General features: G+C 46.0%; 2 protein-coding genes across 9 annotated transcripts in view; one reads left to right on the top strand and one right to left on the bottom strand.

The window, feature by feature from the left end:
* The window catches only part of GDI2 (GDP dissociation inhibitor 2), a 31,038-nt gene extending 22,236 nt beyond the window's left edge, over window positions 1–8,802 (top strand). Inside the window, exons 7-11 of the mRNA XM_032426075.1 lie at window positions 4,720–4,819; window positions 6,045–6,216; window positions 7,430–7,574; window positions 7,765–7,819; window positions 7,904–8,802. Of these exons, the coding sequence (XP_032281966.1) occupies window positions 4,720–4,819; window positions 6,045–6,216; window positions 7,430–7,574; window positions 7,765–7,819; window positions 7,904–8,050 (619 nt within the window). The 3' untranslated portion in view covers window positions 8,051–8,802. The remainder of the gene's footprint in view (window positions 1–4,719; window positions 4,820–6,044; window positions 6,217–7,429; window positions 7,575–7,764; window positions 7,820–7,903) is intronic.
* A 941-nt stretch (window positions 8,803–9,743) lies between these two features.
* The window catches only part of TASOR2 (transcription activation suppressor family member 2), a 76,407-nt gene continuing 69,708 nt past the window's right edge, over window positions 9,744–16,442 (bottom strand). For 7 of the 8 annotated variants that reach the window (XM_032426068.1, XM_032426071.1, XM_032426074.1 and 4 more), the window contains 5 exons: window positions 15,597–15,722; window positions 14,789–14,942; window positions 13,917–14,022; window positions 11,420–11,601; window positions 9,744–10,943 (listed from right to left, as the gene is read on the bottom strand). In XM_032426068.1, the coding sequence (XP_032281959.1) occupies window positions 10,825–10,943; window positions 11,420–11,601; window positions 13,917–14,022; window positions 14,789–14,942; window positions 15,597–15,722 (687 nt within the window). In that variant the 3' untranslated portion in view covers window positions 9,744–10,824. The remainder of the gene's footprint in view (window positions 10,944–11,419; window positions 11,602–13,916; window positions 14,023–14,788; window positions 14,943–15,596; window positions 15,723–16,442) is intronic. The other variant, XM_032426067.1, reaches the window with a different exon arrangement.

Here is a 16,442-nt window from a genome sequence, read left to right as displayed (position 1 = left end):
CCCCCTGATTATTCTAGTTTTACATTATGTCTTGAAATCAAGTAATGAAAACTCCAATTTTGTTCTTTTTCAAAATTGTTTTGGCTCTTCTAGGTCCTTTGCATTTCCATATCCATATACATTTTAGAACAGCTTGTCAATTTCTAGGACAAATGCTGGGATTTTGACTGGGATTGAGTTTAAATGTATGGATCAGTTTGGGGGAGAAGTATCTTAGTAATAGTTTTCCAACCCATGAATGTGCTGCTCTCTCCATGGACTTAGGTGTTCTTTGTCTTAGCAGTGCTTTGAAGCTTTCATTGTAGGGATCTAGCACCTAGTTCACATTTATTCACAAGCATTTTATGTTATTCAGATGTTGCTGTTAATGAAACTGTCTCAGTTTTATTGTAAAGTTGTTTGCTGTTGAGCATGGACATTCTTTATTACTAAACGTTTTTTAATAGAGTTTTTGTAGATGGCTTTGTTGGAATGAATTCCTTCTTATTCTTGGCTTGCTGGGAGTTTTCTTATGAATGGGTGTTGACATTAATAATGCAGATTTTCTTCTTTATGCTACTGCTATGGTGAACTATAGATTGATTTTTGGATATTAAACTGGCCTTGTATTCCCAGGGTAAACAACACTTATTCATGATGTATTTTCCTTTTATTTTATTGTTGGATGTAATTTGCGTGCACGAGTGTGTGTACACACACATGAATTAGAAATCAGGCTACTCAGGTGTCCCATTTATTTCATCTGTTGTGTTTTATAAGAAATTTGACCATTTCACATAGGTTCTTGAATTTTCTGATAATCAAGTTGTCCATAATATATATATATATATTTTAAAAGATTTTATTTGAGAGCAAGAGCACACAGGCAGGGGCGGGGGGCAGAGGGAGAAGCAGACTCCTCCCCACCGAGCAAGGAGCCCGACATGGGACTTGATCCTAGGACCCCTGGATCATAACGACCCCTGAGCTGAAGGCAGACACTTAACTGACTGAGCCACCCAGGCACCCCGTAATATTTTTTTTTTATTATCCTTTCAGTGTCTAGGATCTGTAGTGAAGCTCCTACCTTCATTGTTGTGATTGGTCATTCATATTTTCTCATTTTTTGGTAGGATTTTATCAATTTTATCAATCTTTTCAAAGTACCAAATTCTTAGTTTTATTTACTCTGTAGCTTATTTTCTATTTTATTGATTTTGTTCTTAATTTCTTCTTCCTACATGGGTTTAATTTTCTTCTAGGTTTCTTTCTTTTTTCTTTTTTTTTTAAAAGATTTTATTTATCCATTTGACAGAAAGAGAGGGAACACAAGCAGGGGGAGTGGGAGAGGGAGAAGCAGGCTTCCCGCTGAGCAGGGAGCCCGATGCGGGACTTGATCCTGGGACTCCAGGATCATGACCTGAGCTGAAGGCAGACGCTTAGCGACTGAGCCACCCAGGCGCCCCTTCTAGGTTTCTAAAGGTGAAACAGATTATTGATTTTACTTTCTGTGTCTAACATGGGACTTAAAAGGTTTAAAATTTCTCTCTAAATACGTATCATTCACTATGGTACCCTGTCTCTTCTGGGTTTTTTTTTTTTTTTCTTCTTTAATCCTTTGGTTTTTTGAAGGTGTAGTGTTTAATTGCTAAACATTTGGAGATGTTCCTAAATATCCTATTGTTACTGATATCTGATTTGATTCCATGATCAGAGAACAAACTTGCAAGATTTTAATCTTTGAAATTAAGGCATAATTTATGGTCAAATATTTTTTTTTAAAGATTATTTTAGAGAATGCACACAAAGGTGGGGGGAGGGGCAGAGAGGGGTAGAGGGGACTCAGGCAGACTCCCCACTGAGTGTGGAGCCCTCCGCAGGGCTCAATCTCAGGACCCTGAGATCACGACCTGAGCCGAAATCAAGAGTCAGAAACTTAACCAACTGAGCCACCCAGGGGCCCCATAGTTTATGGTCAAATCAAGGGTCTGTTTTAGTGACTGACTATGCCCTTGCAGAGAACATACATCCTGCATGTGTTGGGTGCAGCGCTCTGTAAAGGGGGCTGATAGAGTTGTTCATGTGTGTGTTCGTACAGATTCTTTTTCCAGTTCTGTTACTGAGGGAGCATCTTCCACCGTGGAGTTACCAGTTTCTCAGTTTAGCCCTGTCAGTGTGTACTTCATACATTTAAAGCTCTTTTACCAGGTGATACTCCTTTCCACTTTCTTTGTTTGATAGTAAGTACAACCTTACCAGCTTGCTTACTCTTTTGTATTTTTTTCCATGCTTTTATTTTTACTTTTACTCTTGTTTTTATATTTAAGTGAGTCTTTTGTAGACAGCATATGGTTGAATTTTGCTTTTTTATCCAGTGTGACAACCTTGGCCTTTAATGGGACTGTTTAGCTCATACAGATTTAGTATAATTATTGATACGGTTGGGATTAGATCTGTTGTCATGTTGTTTGTCCCCCCAACCCCCCCCACCCCGTTTCTCTTCACCTTCTGTTCCTCTTTTCTCTTTTCGGATTTATCAAATATTTTTTACGATTCCAGACTAATTCCTCTAGTGGCTTTGTAGCCATGCCTTTCTATTTTTAATTTTTTAGTGCTCTGCAAATTATAGTATGCATCCTTTATCAATTTCTTTGGAGTTAATATTGTGCTAAATACTTTACATATATAAGCAGCACTCTGCAACATTTTCTTTACATTTCTCATTCTCCTTTGTGCTGTTGCCTGTTTTACATCTATGTACTTTAATCAGCTCCACAGTGCAGTGTTATAATTCTGCACTGAACAATCAGTTCAGTGAACTGAAGAGAACAGAGAAGGAAAAGTAACCATTTTCCCACGGTACCGTGTTTGTTGCTCTTCTTTCTTATAAATCCTTGTTTCTATCTGGTGACATTTCTCTTCAGCTCTCCCGTGGCGTTCTTGTAGTTCTGGGTCTGCTGGTGACGGGTTCTGTCAGCTTCGTTTTTAAAGGACTTTTGTTGGCTTGAGATGTTTTCATGCAGCGCTTTCCAGCTGCTGTCCCCTCCCTTGTGTCTGCTTTGTTTCCGAGGAGAAGTGAGCCGGCATGCAGTCAGTCATAGCCGTCCCCGCGTGCGGAGTGGCTCTTTTTTTTTTTTGCCCTCTGGCTGCTTTCAAGATTCTCTTTGGTTTTGGGCAGTCTCACTAGGATTTGCCTCTGTGTGGTTTTGCTTGGGCTTCACTGAACTGCTTGGATGTGTAAGTTAATTGTTTATGTCAAATTGGGAATTTTAAAATCATTATCCTCTTCAGATGTTTCATCCCATTTTCTCTGTCCTCCCTCTGGGACAATTCTGTGCATGTTGGATGCTGGGTATTATTCCATAGACACTGAGGCTCTTTTCACTTTTTTTTGTCTTTTGGTTTCTCCATGCTTCTATATTGGATAATGCCTATTGATTTGTCTTCAAGTTCACGGACTCCTTTTTCTATTCCCAAAAGGCTCTAATCCCGTTCCGTGAGTTTTAACTTTTTTTTTCTGGTACTGTACTTTCTACATGTAGAACTTCCAGTTTTTTAAATACAGTTTTTTTGAGATGGTTTACTCATTTTGACCCCACTGAATATATTTATAATAATATGTTCTTGAACATCTGTGTTTGAATGAGGATGTCTGTCCTCAAATATCCCTGTGATTTATAACATCGGTAATCGGGGTACCTGTTTGTATTGATTGCTTTTCCCGAATCTTTACTTTGAATCACATTTCTTGTTTCTTTGCATGCCTAGTAATATTTGACTGTATACAGGACACGTTTTTGGTACATTGTAGAGATGCTGGGTTCTTTCTCTGGGGGGTGATTTTTGTTGGAGTCGGCAGTTAAGTCATTGGCCACTCACCTGGAACTTTTGGAGGTTTGACTTTACCCTTTAGGGAGGGCAGTTTTTGTTTTGGCTGAATCCTTATTCCTGGTCCGGTGAGGTGAGACACTCCAGGGGCTTCCAGGGAAAGCTCAAGGTGTGTACCGGGCTGTGTAACGCAGCAGTTTCGGACCCGTTTGTCCCTAAGGCCCTCGGCTCTAACCTCTGCTCAGCTCCTGGCCCCCTTTATCTCTTGCTTTTTGGTGGATTGCTTGGAATCTCTCTCGGGTACGAGCCCTTCCTGGAGCTCGTTAAAGATTTGAAGAGATTTTATAGATTTGGTGGCTCCCCTTTTTGCAGCATCCCCCCCCCCCCCCGTTTTCATCTCCTTCGACAGCCCCAAATTCTGTCCTCTGGCTCCTTGAATCAGCAAGACTGCGGGCTTGCTGCTTCTGTTCGAGGGGCTCCTGTTACAAGGACTAGGGAAGTGGTTCCTTCAGGGGGCGAGCCGTAGAAGCCGCACACACAGCTCACTCGTTCCTTCAAGTCTCTTCTCCAGTGTCTGCTCTTAGTCACTCTGCAGAGCCTCCGGATTAGGTATTTTTATTATTTATTTATTTTTGTAGTTCAGTTTTATTTATATGCAGGAGGATTAGACCGGCATAAGCTGTTCGCCTATCACTTGTCCGTGCCTTTTTTGGACTTGCTATTCAGAACTGTGAATGTGAGACTTCGTTTCATGGTTTTGACTCTCTTTATCATTGTAGCTTTAATGACTTTTAAACTAACTCCTTCTAGAAGGAAATTGAGCAAATATACATTGCCTGTAGCTCAAGATCTAAGAAAGACTTTAGTAGTTGACACAATTATAAATTCTTGTCATCTCAAAAATTTTTTCAGGCTAAGTGCTATTTATGGTGGTACCTACATGCTCAATAAACCCATTGAAGAAATCATTGTGCAGAATGGAAAAGTGATTGGTGTGAAATCTGAAGGAGAGGTAAGTAGCTTTTACAATTTAAAAATAATACGTTCTTGTGAAGAAAATGTTGCCTCATGTAATGTGGTTTGGGCATTGATGCTGGATTTCAGATTATATGGTTTGTTTATGGCAAGTTGGTATTCGTAATGACTAAGGACTAGCTAAAGATGCTGTGCTTCATTTAAAAAAAAATCTTACTACTTGTTGATTATTGCTTAAGACCGAGATACATATTATGGATGAAGTCTTAGTGGTGCGTGTTCTGTGTTTACGTAGTGTAGGTTGGTGCCTGTCTCCTGAATTTTCATTTAAATTTAGCTGTATTTATACCATTTTTAATTTATTGGTTGAATTTGGGTTTGGGGAATACTGAGCATTTTATTATTTAATTTGGGTTTTAGCTGTGGAGCTCGCTAGGTGGTTTCAAGTAGTGTGTCTCAAATTCGAGTTGAATATATGTCTATGTTAACCTTGTTAACGTGTTTATTCAGAATCAGTAGGTCTGCATTTCCTTGTGAGCTCTCAGGTGAGGCTGATGCTGTGGGTCTGCCAATCAGCTCATTCCTATTTATGAAATAACAACTCTTACAGATAGGTAGAACTGCTCAAAAGCTAAGGATAGAAAAATATTTGGTGTTCCTGATGGCATTCCATGGGTTAGGTCCATATAACCTACACCTGCTGGTTGGCCATCTGAACGAACTTTTATTACTGTAGATCCTCGTATCTGCCTTGTGCTTCTAGCAGAATGGGTTTTAGGGATTAGGGACAAACGGGGAGGAGTTCATCCGTACCTCAGAGTCCTTTTCAGTGCAGTGTCGTCTCGTGTCCTCTCATTTTTGTTTCCCACGGCTTCTTCCTCTCAGATCACAGAACATTCACTTCTTACCGGGCACAGTCACATATGACAGCCCTTAAATACAGTATTTCATTTAATCCTAGCAACGACCGTTTGACGCTGGGTACGGCCAGGATTTGAAACCTGTCTGCCCGATTCTAAAACATGTAACTTCTAAACACTGCACCAGGTTCCCAAATACTTGAATAGGACTTAAAATTCATGGGTCTTTTCCAGGAGAATTTGTTGGGATTGTTGGCAAAACTAATTTTATCTGTAGTTCAATAATAACTTACAGTTAACCTTATGAAGGTAACAGATGATATTAAAGGGACAATGGCATCAGTATTCTATCGAAAAACTTTGTGGACAGGATTGTTACGGGACTTAAATGTTTTGGTACAGGTTGCTCGCTGTAAGCAGCTCATCTGTGATCCCAGCTACGTCAAAGACCGGGTAGAAAAAGTAGGCCAGGTGATCAGAGTTATCTGCATCCTCAGCCACCCCATCAAGAACACCAATGATGCCAACTCCTGCCAGATCATCATTCCCCAGAACCAGGTCAATCGGAAGTCAGGTGGGTTTTGAAGATCAGCACATGTTTGTGGAATTTGGTTAGAATTTGCTTGTTTCATCCCAAATTTTTAATTTTGTTTGCTCTGTTATAGTGAAGAAACTTTAGGTTACCTATGGGAAACGAGATGTGAGGGATTTAGCTCAGAGAGATCCTAAATCCTCACCTTGAAAGGCACACAGTCCTAGAGCCCTGCCTCGCCCTCCTGCTAGTCCCCCACTTTGGACCTCTATTCTCTCGTTCTAGAAAGAGGAATTGAGAGGCTGGACTAGCTGAGTGGTCACGGTGTCTCCTGGATCGAATGTTATAGCCTGCAGGGGTTTCATGCTTACTAGGTGACCCGCTGTGGTTTTGAGCCAGTGACAGTGCTTTTATGTCGTTATTTGTCAAGTTCATACTTACATTTGATTTTAGCAGTGTGCTAGAAAACAGCTTTCTATGGTTAGGGTCAGGACTGACTTCTAAAATTGTAATTCCTAATCTCTTTGTGTTAAGTTATTTTCATCCCCCCCCACCTTTTCCCACCATCCTTTCAGGTAGAAGCCTAAATCTTTTATTTATTGAAAATTCAACTTAAAAGGGGTTATCCGCTTTTAAACAGCTGTCTGTGTTTATTTTTCCATGTAAGACACCGGAATCACGGAAGATTAGGACTGCAGCAGAGGGGCTGCAAGGGGTCCCAAGCAGATCGCAGGGTTGATGAAAGCCTCAAAAGAGTAAAGGAGCTCAGTAATGACCTTCCCTATTGGAAATGATGCACTTTCTGAGTGGCATGTAGACAGGTAGAACCCATGGGATCGTAGGGGTTTCTTACACTAACTGAAGAACTGCTGATTGGCAGTTTTGTTACTGTAATAAATGAGAAACTTGGTACTTCATAAATCCTTTCTTAGCTGTTGGAAAGCCTTTCTAAATGCTGGGCTTGGAGAGCAAGAGGACCCTAGAGCAGTTAGGTTTGCCCAGTGTCTGGGTGGCGCTCCCAGAGCTGGGAAAGGACATGTGCCCGTCCAGCAGCTCCCGGCTACAGAGACCATAGTCTCCGTAGGCTATAAGTCACTGGACTCGGGCATGCTTTACGCAGGACCTAGGCTGCCTCCATTTAGAACTGAAGCTTAGAAGACTGGGTCTATTGCCAGTGATTTTAAGTCACACCTCGATGCCATCTGGGTGGAAGGTTCGTGAGCCTGGGCAGTGAGATGACACTCCTCGTTCGCAGATATCTACGTCTGCATGATCTCCTCCGCGCACAACGTGGCCGCACAGGGAAAGTACATCGCCATAGTCAGCACCACTGTGGAGACCAAGGAGCCGGAGAAAGAAATCAGACCAGCTTTGGAGCTTTTGGAACCAATTGAACAGAAGTGAGTGATGTGTTCATGTAGATGAGCTCAAAGGCAAGATGAGGTCTGACTTCGTGGCGGGGTGAGCGCTGGGAGCTGGCCGTGCGGGCATCGTGCCCGCCCGTCTCACGCTGAGGGCTTGGAACTGCAGCAAAGCTGTGAGTGTGGCCTTGGGGTCAGCTCACCTGCTGACTTCATTCTTTCCCTCCAGATTTGTTAGCATCAGTGACCTCCTCGTACCAAAAGACCTGGGAACAGAAAGCCAGGTGAGCGCGGCGGTCCCGGGAGGGCATGGGGTGCAGGCGTCGTTGGGAGACGTCCCGCCTCATATCTTTGTGATTTCATTCCAGATCTTTATTTCCCGCACATACGATGCTACCACTCACTTTGAGACCACCTGTGACGACATCAAAGACATCTACAAGAGGATGACCGGGTCCGAGTTTGACTTTGAGGAAATGAAGCGCAAGAAGAACGACATCTACGGGGAAGACTAACCGCAGTGCGCGCGCGCGTCTTGTTAGGACAGACTTAACTCTGGCGAATGCCGCGTACTGTGTGCAGTCACTATCGTAAGGCCTGCTTCGCAATCCAAACGGAGATTGCAGAGCACTGTCCCAGTAACTACTCCTCCCCTCTCTCCTATCATGTAGTAACTCGTTTCCGTGGAGCGGCTCTTCACAACAGGCAGGTCACCACATTCTGTTCAATGTAACCGATACTGGCTTTTTTTCCCCAGTGAAGGATCAGTTTTAAGAAAATCCTGTGGTCCTGATACGGAGCACCCGATACAGTATTTGTATCTTTTAATCAGCGTCGCCTCCGCGGCCGGAGCAGCACCATTCGCGTGCTGTCTCTCCCCTTGGCGTTGAGATTCCAACCGAATATTCCATGACTTGGGACATTTCGTGTGTCCTGTCAGCTGTTACGACTATGCCCACGGAACACAGCCACACGTTGGGGTTCCGTGGGCCTACAGTTCTAACCCAACTGCAGACCTGAGAGTCATTTTGGAGGAAGCCTGTGTGCGGTGTTCTAACCTGATAAAATTGATGAGAGCAAGGGGGAAAGAAACCTGTGGTAAAGCAGGTAAACGTAGAAGCTTCTTTTGTACCCCAGGTGTGGCTTCTTGACTGGACCAAGCTGCGACGCAGTATTGATTTGACAGAGCCTGCACTTCAGTGATGTATGTCTCAAATGGCTCCACATGATTTCTGTACTGCAAAATAAAGCCAGACTCTGGAAACCAGTTCCTTCTCGATTGGTCTGTTTGTGTCCTGGTGTTACGAAGGCGTGCGTGTCGTCCTGGCGCCGGCGCAGCAGCTCGCTCCCTCCCTCCCGTGCAGCTTACGGACGCCGCGTAGAAGGGTGTGCTCCATCCCAATCTGGACGGATCCAAACATCCCTGTCATCTGGCTTCGCTGTGAGTAGCCCCCACGTGATGTTCTTGACACCTCTCCTGAGGCACAGAGCGACCCTAGTTGAGAAACCACTGCTCTGTCTACGTGGTGAGAGGATCTAAAATCCTAGCAAGCCTTTCCTTCCCCTAATTAATTCTTCGTCAGCTAGTGATGCGGGCAGAGGTGCACACTGGGCTAGAAATACATAGAGTATCAGGAGCTTTTCAGAATCTTCACTTAAGGTGCATATTGAACACCTGTAATACTCAGGTGCCAGGCCAGTGGGGAACGGGGATGGCGAGGGCGGCCTGGAGGAGTGGACGGTGCGCTACTCCGTGGCTTGGTTACGTGTAAAAGCGGTTCTAGAAAAGCGGCTGTGGACACAGAGTGAACCTTGTGGGTCGTGGGAGGGCTCTTCGGGGGGTTGGGGGGTTAGACCTGAGGCACGATCTGAAAGATTAGCGAGCAGCCGGAGCTCAGTCACTCGTCAGTCATTTCATTTCCGAGTCAGCGTGCCCCGCGCAGCCACCGTCCTCTCGGGAAGCCCGGGCTTCCAAGCCAGAGACCATGTCACGTCAGGACTGTTCGGGTAGCAAGGAGAGAGGTGCCGGAAGGCTTGTGCAAGCCTGTCCGCCCTGGCTCGGTGCGCCCTGCCTCGGGAGGCCAAGCACGGGGCAGGGTGGTGGGGCCAGTGACGGACGTGGAAGCAAAGTCATTTCCATCAGATGGCCTAAAAACTGCCATAACATTCCCACAAATTCAAATCTTGCTATAAAGGAATCCCAGAAAGTTGATTTTTCAGTTGTCTTTATTTAAAAAAAATGAAACAAATTAGTTACAAAAACTTGTTCCAAATAGATACTATGTATCTACAAACATTTTTTGCTTGGTTTTGAGTTTAAAGATTATGGTAGAAATTATTTCTAATACCATAAATAAATGATTTTCTTCCTCAGAGGGTTGATTTTGTAGTGTAGTATTTACAAAAACTAAGTGGAAACTGACAGTTTATAAATCTGTAACAAAGAACTTACTGTAGTGTTGCCAGAATAACAGCAAACAAACCACATAGGATCCTAGCTTTCACGAGGGTGGTAAAGCCTTTCCGACCGACTGTAACATGCACTACAGAACGCCTTTCAGACAGGAACATGCAAAAACAAAGCTATCCGTTAAAATAGACTTATTTTTGCTACAACTAAGTAAATGTGTTCGTAAAAATCTTTTTAACATTGAGCTTAACAGCGTTGAAGGCTCTCTGTATAAAATGAAAATAATTTAAAACAATAATATTGAACACTGCAACCCAAAGCTAGTGGACAGCTCACGTCCCACTGTGAATGAAGGCCAAGATTTTATAGCAAAGTGTAAAGAAATGAAGGAAAACTCTCAAGTTGTAGAACATCGATTTTTCAAATAAGAGAACTGTTGTTTTATCTAAAAAGTTTTCAGAGTAAAAGGAAACTAGGAATTGGTGGTGGTGGCATCACCGTCTAGGCCAGCTGATCACCTGGAGAAACACAAAATTAATAATTTCATCTTTAAACAGAACCACCAAGAAATGTTTTAGAAACAGGAGGCTGTCGAACGGGGACTTCTATGCATCTTCTGTCCTGGGAGCAAGATGACCTGCAGGTGACAACTGGTGTCATTCAGATGAAATGGGTTACTCTGAAGTAGGTGGATCCTTCAGAAATTCCCACTTAGGCCAAACCAACAGCAATTCCACCCCTAGTACAGATTTAAAATTTACAGCATGATGTAGAAGGTAAAGAACAGAGTTTGCCAACAACTGGTTTCCTCCCGGACACAAATACAAATGTTAGTATCTGTCCCGTCCCGTTCACACAGGAGAGTTCTGGAAAGTGTCCTTACCAATAGCTACTCTTAAACGGAGCTGCTATTTTTGGTATATTTTCAATGAAGTTATTTACATCTGTAACAAGGATGCCACTATTTTCAAAGACTTCTCTGGAGACAGTGGGCTTTTCTGTAAAAAGAAGAAAAAAAAGCTTTTTGGTGAAAAATTCATTGATGTATACTTTTAAAGCATCAGAACCCCTTTTATTAAAAAAAACAACAACACAACAAACTTCAATGGAACTGCTTAATCCAAGGATGGGAGGAGAGGTTCCAGGGAGGAAAGGTGTGGAGCTTTGGGAGCAGCCCCCAGGAGTGGGGCTGGGGATGCTGAACACCAGTGACAACTAGTCCTTGCTTACAGAGTTTTAAAAAGCTAGGTTAACGTTCACCTGAAACACTTTAAGTACGTGTAGGCGGTGATGAACAGAAGCGCATCAGGGGATGGCTTGCTAGACCGAACCCACGAGACCCCGTGCCCTGGGCCTTCCGTGTGTTTATGAGACACGGCAGGCAAACACCGGGTGGACATGCGCACAGATCTCCGGCATCCGATGTCTGCACCTGGACGTTTCTAGAGTAACCAGAATGAAGGCTGTGGGTTACCTGTTAGGAAGACCGCAAACCTGGCGTGGATGTGCTGAATTTGCAGGTTTAGCAGACATTTTAAATGTTCTGCTTTTGATGGTGCTCGAGAGTCACACTGGTGATAAGGAAGCAGGTCGATGAGATCTGCACTCTGATAGGATTTCAGTATTAAGTTCTTCTTATGTGCAACTGAATCCACTCTGGAATAGAGACGGAAATGTGAACCAAATTTAGATTCAGTATAAATTTGCAGGTTTACTTTTCACTGTATCTTAATTTTTAGCTGTTTTATTCCTACGCTTCTTGCCTTCACAATACTTAACAGTTGGACCTCTTTTGTTAAAACATTCAGAACTCCTGAGATGCCTTTTCCCTTCTCTGTTCTTTCCCATGACACACTTGGCCTTCTAGACGTCACTGTCCTCCCATCCCATTCCCTCAAAACATTACACGCTTGCTGACTCCCTCTGTCAATACAGGTTTTTACAGAGTCCAGGCCTCGTTCCAAGCAAGAGGGACATCGACAAGTTCATGTAACAACGCTGCTTGGCCAGGCTTTGGTCATTTCTAGTGGGCCTCTAGCTACGTGCTTTATCCTACAGCAAGGCTTCCAAACCCCGTTCTACAGTCCCCACGCTTTTTAGTCAGATCAACAACTTCATTAAGGAAATTCCCGCTGCTACGTAATTGTCATTTCTCCCCTCCCTTAAAATCTTAAGATTTCTTTTGAGAGAGAGAGTGTGCACACGTGCACCGGCGCGAGGGGCAGCGGGAGGGAGAAACTTCAGCAGATCCTGTGTTCAGCGCGGACCCCGACGTGGGGCTCAATCTCATGACCCTGAGATCACGACCAGAGCTGAGTTCGAGAATGACGTTTAACCAACTGAGCCACCCGGGTGCCCCATGACCTCCCTTAGACTCTTGTAACTGCCTATCTTTTTTCTTCCAACTTTAGTGGAAGATGTTTAACCTGTCAGCGTCTCTCCACCTGCTCTCCCATCCTATCAGCCTCTCTCCCGCCTGCTGGAGGAAAGCAAACTCCTCCAGGCCCCCACGTCTCCAGGGGCAAGCACTGTCCAGGTCATGGGGCTGCATTTCCTTCCAGGCTTTCCCCTTTGTACACAGATTTATGTGACTGGCATCACACTGCATGCTTTTATACGTATATTCCTTATTGTGCATATGTTTTAAAAAATTATATATGTATGGAATCCATATGATGTCATATTTGCCTAAAGATGGCTCTGAGGCTGGTTTTGTAGTTACTGATAACCACCCACTGCTATAAACCTCTTTGTAGAAACAGCAGTTTTTGAAAGCTAGGGGTTTTTTTTAGTTTCAGATAAGTGTCTCCAGAGGCCACAGGGTATGAATGTTCGGACGAGTTCCCACTACACCTGCTCTCAAACAGGAGACTGGTACCATCTGAAGGGCCTATTACAGGGCCAGCAGTGGTATACCTATTTGTTTACCCCAAATCCTCTGAATGTGAAATTAATGGATACTTGCCAGTTTTATAGGTGTGCTGTGGTACCTCAGAGCTTTAATTACTCTGAACCTGAACCTTTCCTCTAAAGTGCTGGCTAGCCACCTCCTCAGGAACTCCCAGTTGGCTTCTGCCGTCCTCTGCATCCTCCCACCCGCCCCAGGGAAATCCCTCCCGGACTTGACAGCGTCAGCTCCGGGGTCCACTCAGACCTCTTGGCTCACTTTTCCTCCTGCACTAGTTCTAGGTACAGCCTCTCCCGGACCTGTGCTCTTGGCCACTTCCCTTTCAAGATCGCATGCTCAGGCCTACGCTTGTCCTTGGAGACAGCAGTGCGGTGAGACAGGAGAGAGCAGTCATGTTAGAGGTGAACATTCTGGGCTTGAAGCCCAGCGTCACAACTCCTTGTCTGACCTGGATCAGGTCTGTCGTCCCCATGCTTCAACTTCCACATCATAAAAGTGGGTCTTTACTGTCTCCTCTGTAGGAGGCGGCGGGGGCGGGGAGGCTTCTTGAGTCTCCTCGCGGCTCCACACCGTGTCCCCTGCCGTCCCGGCCTCACCGCAGCCGGGGGCACCCACACACCCCGGGGCCCTTCAGCCAGGGAATCAATTAAAAAAAATACTTTGGAAAATCCGAACTGTACGTTGCCTATTTATAGTCCGCTTGCCTATTTATAGTCTGCTGTTGAGGGGTAAAGCATTCTGGTCTCAATGTTTCCATCCTTGTAACTGTGATAACTTGATACCCGAACAAACACATGAATACGGGTGCGGATACGGGTGCGGATACCCCGGTGCCGCAAGCCCAAGCCCGCAGTTCATGGCGGTAGAGCCTGAACTTCACTAAACGGACATTTCGGGACTCCTGCAACTCACTTCCATCAGCCTCGAGTGCTACTCAGAATCTGGGCCTCAAACTAGCAGTGGTGGTTCCAGCCCACCTGCCTTCCCTGTGCCAGCCACCGCCAGAACCTCAGAACCCAGCCATGCACCTGCAGCCGCGCCCCCCTGCGCCCCGAGGCCTCACCTGACATTTTCTCTTAGCCTTTTGTTTTCCCTGTAGTGAAGCAGCCATTTCCACCTCCCGTTTCCGTTCAGCTTCTGCAGGGCCCTGACCATGTCCTTCAGCTGAGCTACAGACAGAAAAGAAGGTCTAGTCGGAGGCCGGGAACTGTGACTCGTGGGGAGGCAGACGCTGGCGCGCCCTGTCTCCCGCCCGCTGCCCCCCCCAGGCCCGCTCCCCCTTCCCCCCCCCCCCCCCCCGACACCTGTCACATGCAGTCGACAAGCGGGAAGTTCAGTGGTGACAAGAAAACACTGGTCTAGCTTGCAACTCCTCTCAACTCCAGTCTCCACACAGAACTCATGCTTGTGGGGGTATCCCCCCTTTTCTGAGCCACGAGTGGCGTCTACAGTTAGCTCTAATGTGACATCAGCGGGGGCAGTTTCTGCTCCTTAGTTCCCGCCCAGCGCTGTTCTAATATCCTTCTCCGTCTAATCACTGCCCAGAGAGAAGGGAATTAGGAGTGTTCCGCACATAATTAAGAAGACTTTTAAGAGCTATGTTTCTGATTTCCAGAACATCATCAAGATGGCAGGGGTGATGACAAGAGACACAGAAGAGAGGGCTGCTGGGCAAGTGTGGGAGACAAGGAACGGAGAAGCGGGGTGGGTGCTGAAGATAACCAGGTGACACCCGGGAGGCCCAGGGCACATGCCCTGGAAACGAGAACGACAGCAATCCACAGAAAAATTGCAAAAACAAAGGTCTCAAAAGGTGGTGGTTGATATTTGACTTAATTTCTTTTCGATGTAGTAGTATTTGGGTCACTGGGTAAAGAGAAATGGATTTGACTAGATTTCAAAGACAGAAACAAGGAAGGAAAAGAGAAGACTGACCTAAAGTTACGGTTTCTAGGATCTTGTCATCCGAGACCACAAAGCCTCCCGTCTGAAATAGCTCTTGGTAGGTGTACTCCAGCACGTCTTCGGGGCCGTCCACTCCAGCGAAGAGGACGCTGGGGAAGTGCTTCAGCTTCAGCAAAGAGGGAATCTAGTGAACACAAAAGGATCCCCGGGGAAGAGAGGTTGGTGGGATCACTTTTATCCAAGGGTTTCAGGATTCAGGGAAGCAGAAAATACACTTAACCTTGGTGACTGGGAATTCTGCAACGCCTATCAAAAGCCCCCCAGCGTTTCTCATAAGGAACACAGACTCCGTTCATCACACACGCCACAAACTCCTCAGCACTCGTCCGTTACAAAGTGGTCTCTGAAACTGCACAGGCTGGAGACCGTGGCGAGGGGAGAGCACCACTCAGCTGTGGGGGCCCGTAATGTGGTGAAGCAGGCGACAGGCTCACCCGGCCGTTCACCTCCGGCTCCGCCCCCGCCCCGCCCGTCGGCAGCCCTGCAGCCCGGCCCAGTGGGGCAGGCAACTCCTTTTATTCAACAGAAATAGCAAAACAAAGACTCAAGGGAACTTTCACAAGTCCTTTTAAAACAAGATTTACTACTGTCAGGCATTAAGAGATGCAGGTTTCGATCTCGGCTGAGGGAATGTCCCCATAGGCCCCCTCTCCCCCCGTTCGTGGCTCGTGCCCCACGAATGCCTCGCTAAGTGCGCTGCCTGCGGGACACCCCCTGGGGACACCCCCGAAAATGCCCGGGACACCTTTCTTGATAAGAAACAGAGGAGTAGACGTACTTGATGCAGGTGCGATGCTATATCTTCATTTCTGATGACGACTAGCAGCGTGTCATTCTCTCTGTGAAAGGCTTGACAGAAATGCTGCAGGTCAATTTCCGTATGGCCTCCTTTCCTCAGGACGCTCTGGAAGATTTCGAAATAACCATTACTACAGAAAGGGCGTCTGCCCAGAATGACTCCCAATCCACTAAGCACAGCAAGAAGCGCATCCCAGTCCCTGAACTACTGGACCAGGCACCATCAGCGGTAGGCGGTCCTACTTCTGAATGAGCTTTCGCAGCTCAAACTGATGGCTCCGGGGCGTCGCGAACAACGGGACTTAGAGGTTTGTTTCGAAGGCAAAGCACTTTATAACCAATGCTTTATGTCCATACAGTGGCCAACAGCAGACTAAAGCACAGACACAGGACTCTCACCCAATCTGAGGCAGTTACCTTCGGGATGCAGATACTCCCTCTAAAAATGCCACCTCCAGTCAAAATGTATCTAGAACTTTTGGAGATGATACCTGCGCGTCCCGTGGAGTGTCACGAGAGCTGCGGAGCGAGCCCCAGGCGCGGCAGAGAGAGGCGGCCGGTCGGCCCTGCGCTGCCCACAGGACAGGCCCACCTGTCACAGGCCCGACCGGCCGCCGCAGTGCGTCACGAGAAGACATTCCTTCGCTCCGCCCCCCTTCGTGATGCGGACCCTGCTTCTGTCTGAAGGGTTCTGGAGGTTTCCAGCGCACACCTTGATGTTCCTCCTTGCACCAGCAACACCATGTCTGACCAGTACTTGCTATTTCCTTTGTAAAAGTACAGTGTCCAGGGCGCCTGGGTGGCTCAGTTGGTTAAGCAACTGCCT

Source organism: Phoca vitulina, unplaced genomic scaffold (assembly GCF_004348235.1).
Source record: "Phoca vitulina isolate PV1807 unplaced genomic scaffold, GSC_HSeal_1.0 scaffold33, whole genome shotgun sequence".
Lineage (NCBI taxonomy): Eukaryota > Metazoa > Chordata > Mammalia > Carnivora > Phocidae > Phoca > Phoca vitulina.
This window is presented reverse-complemented; position numbering and strand designations above follow the sequence as displayed.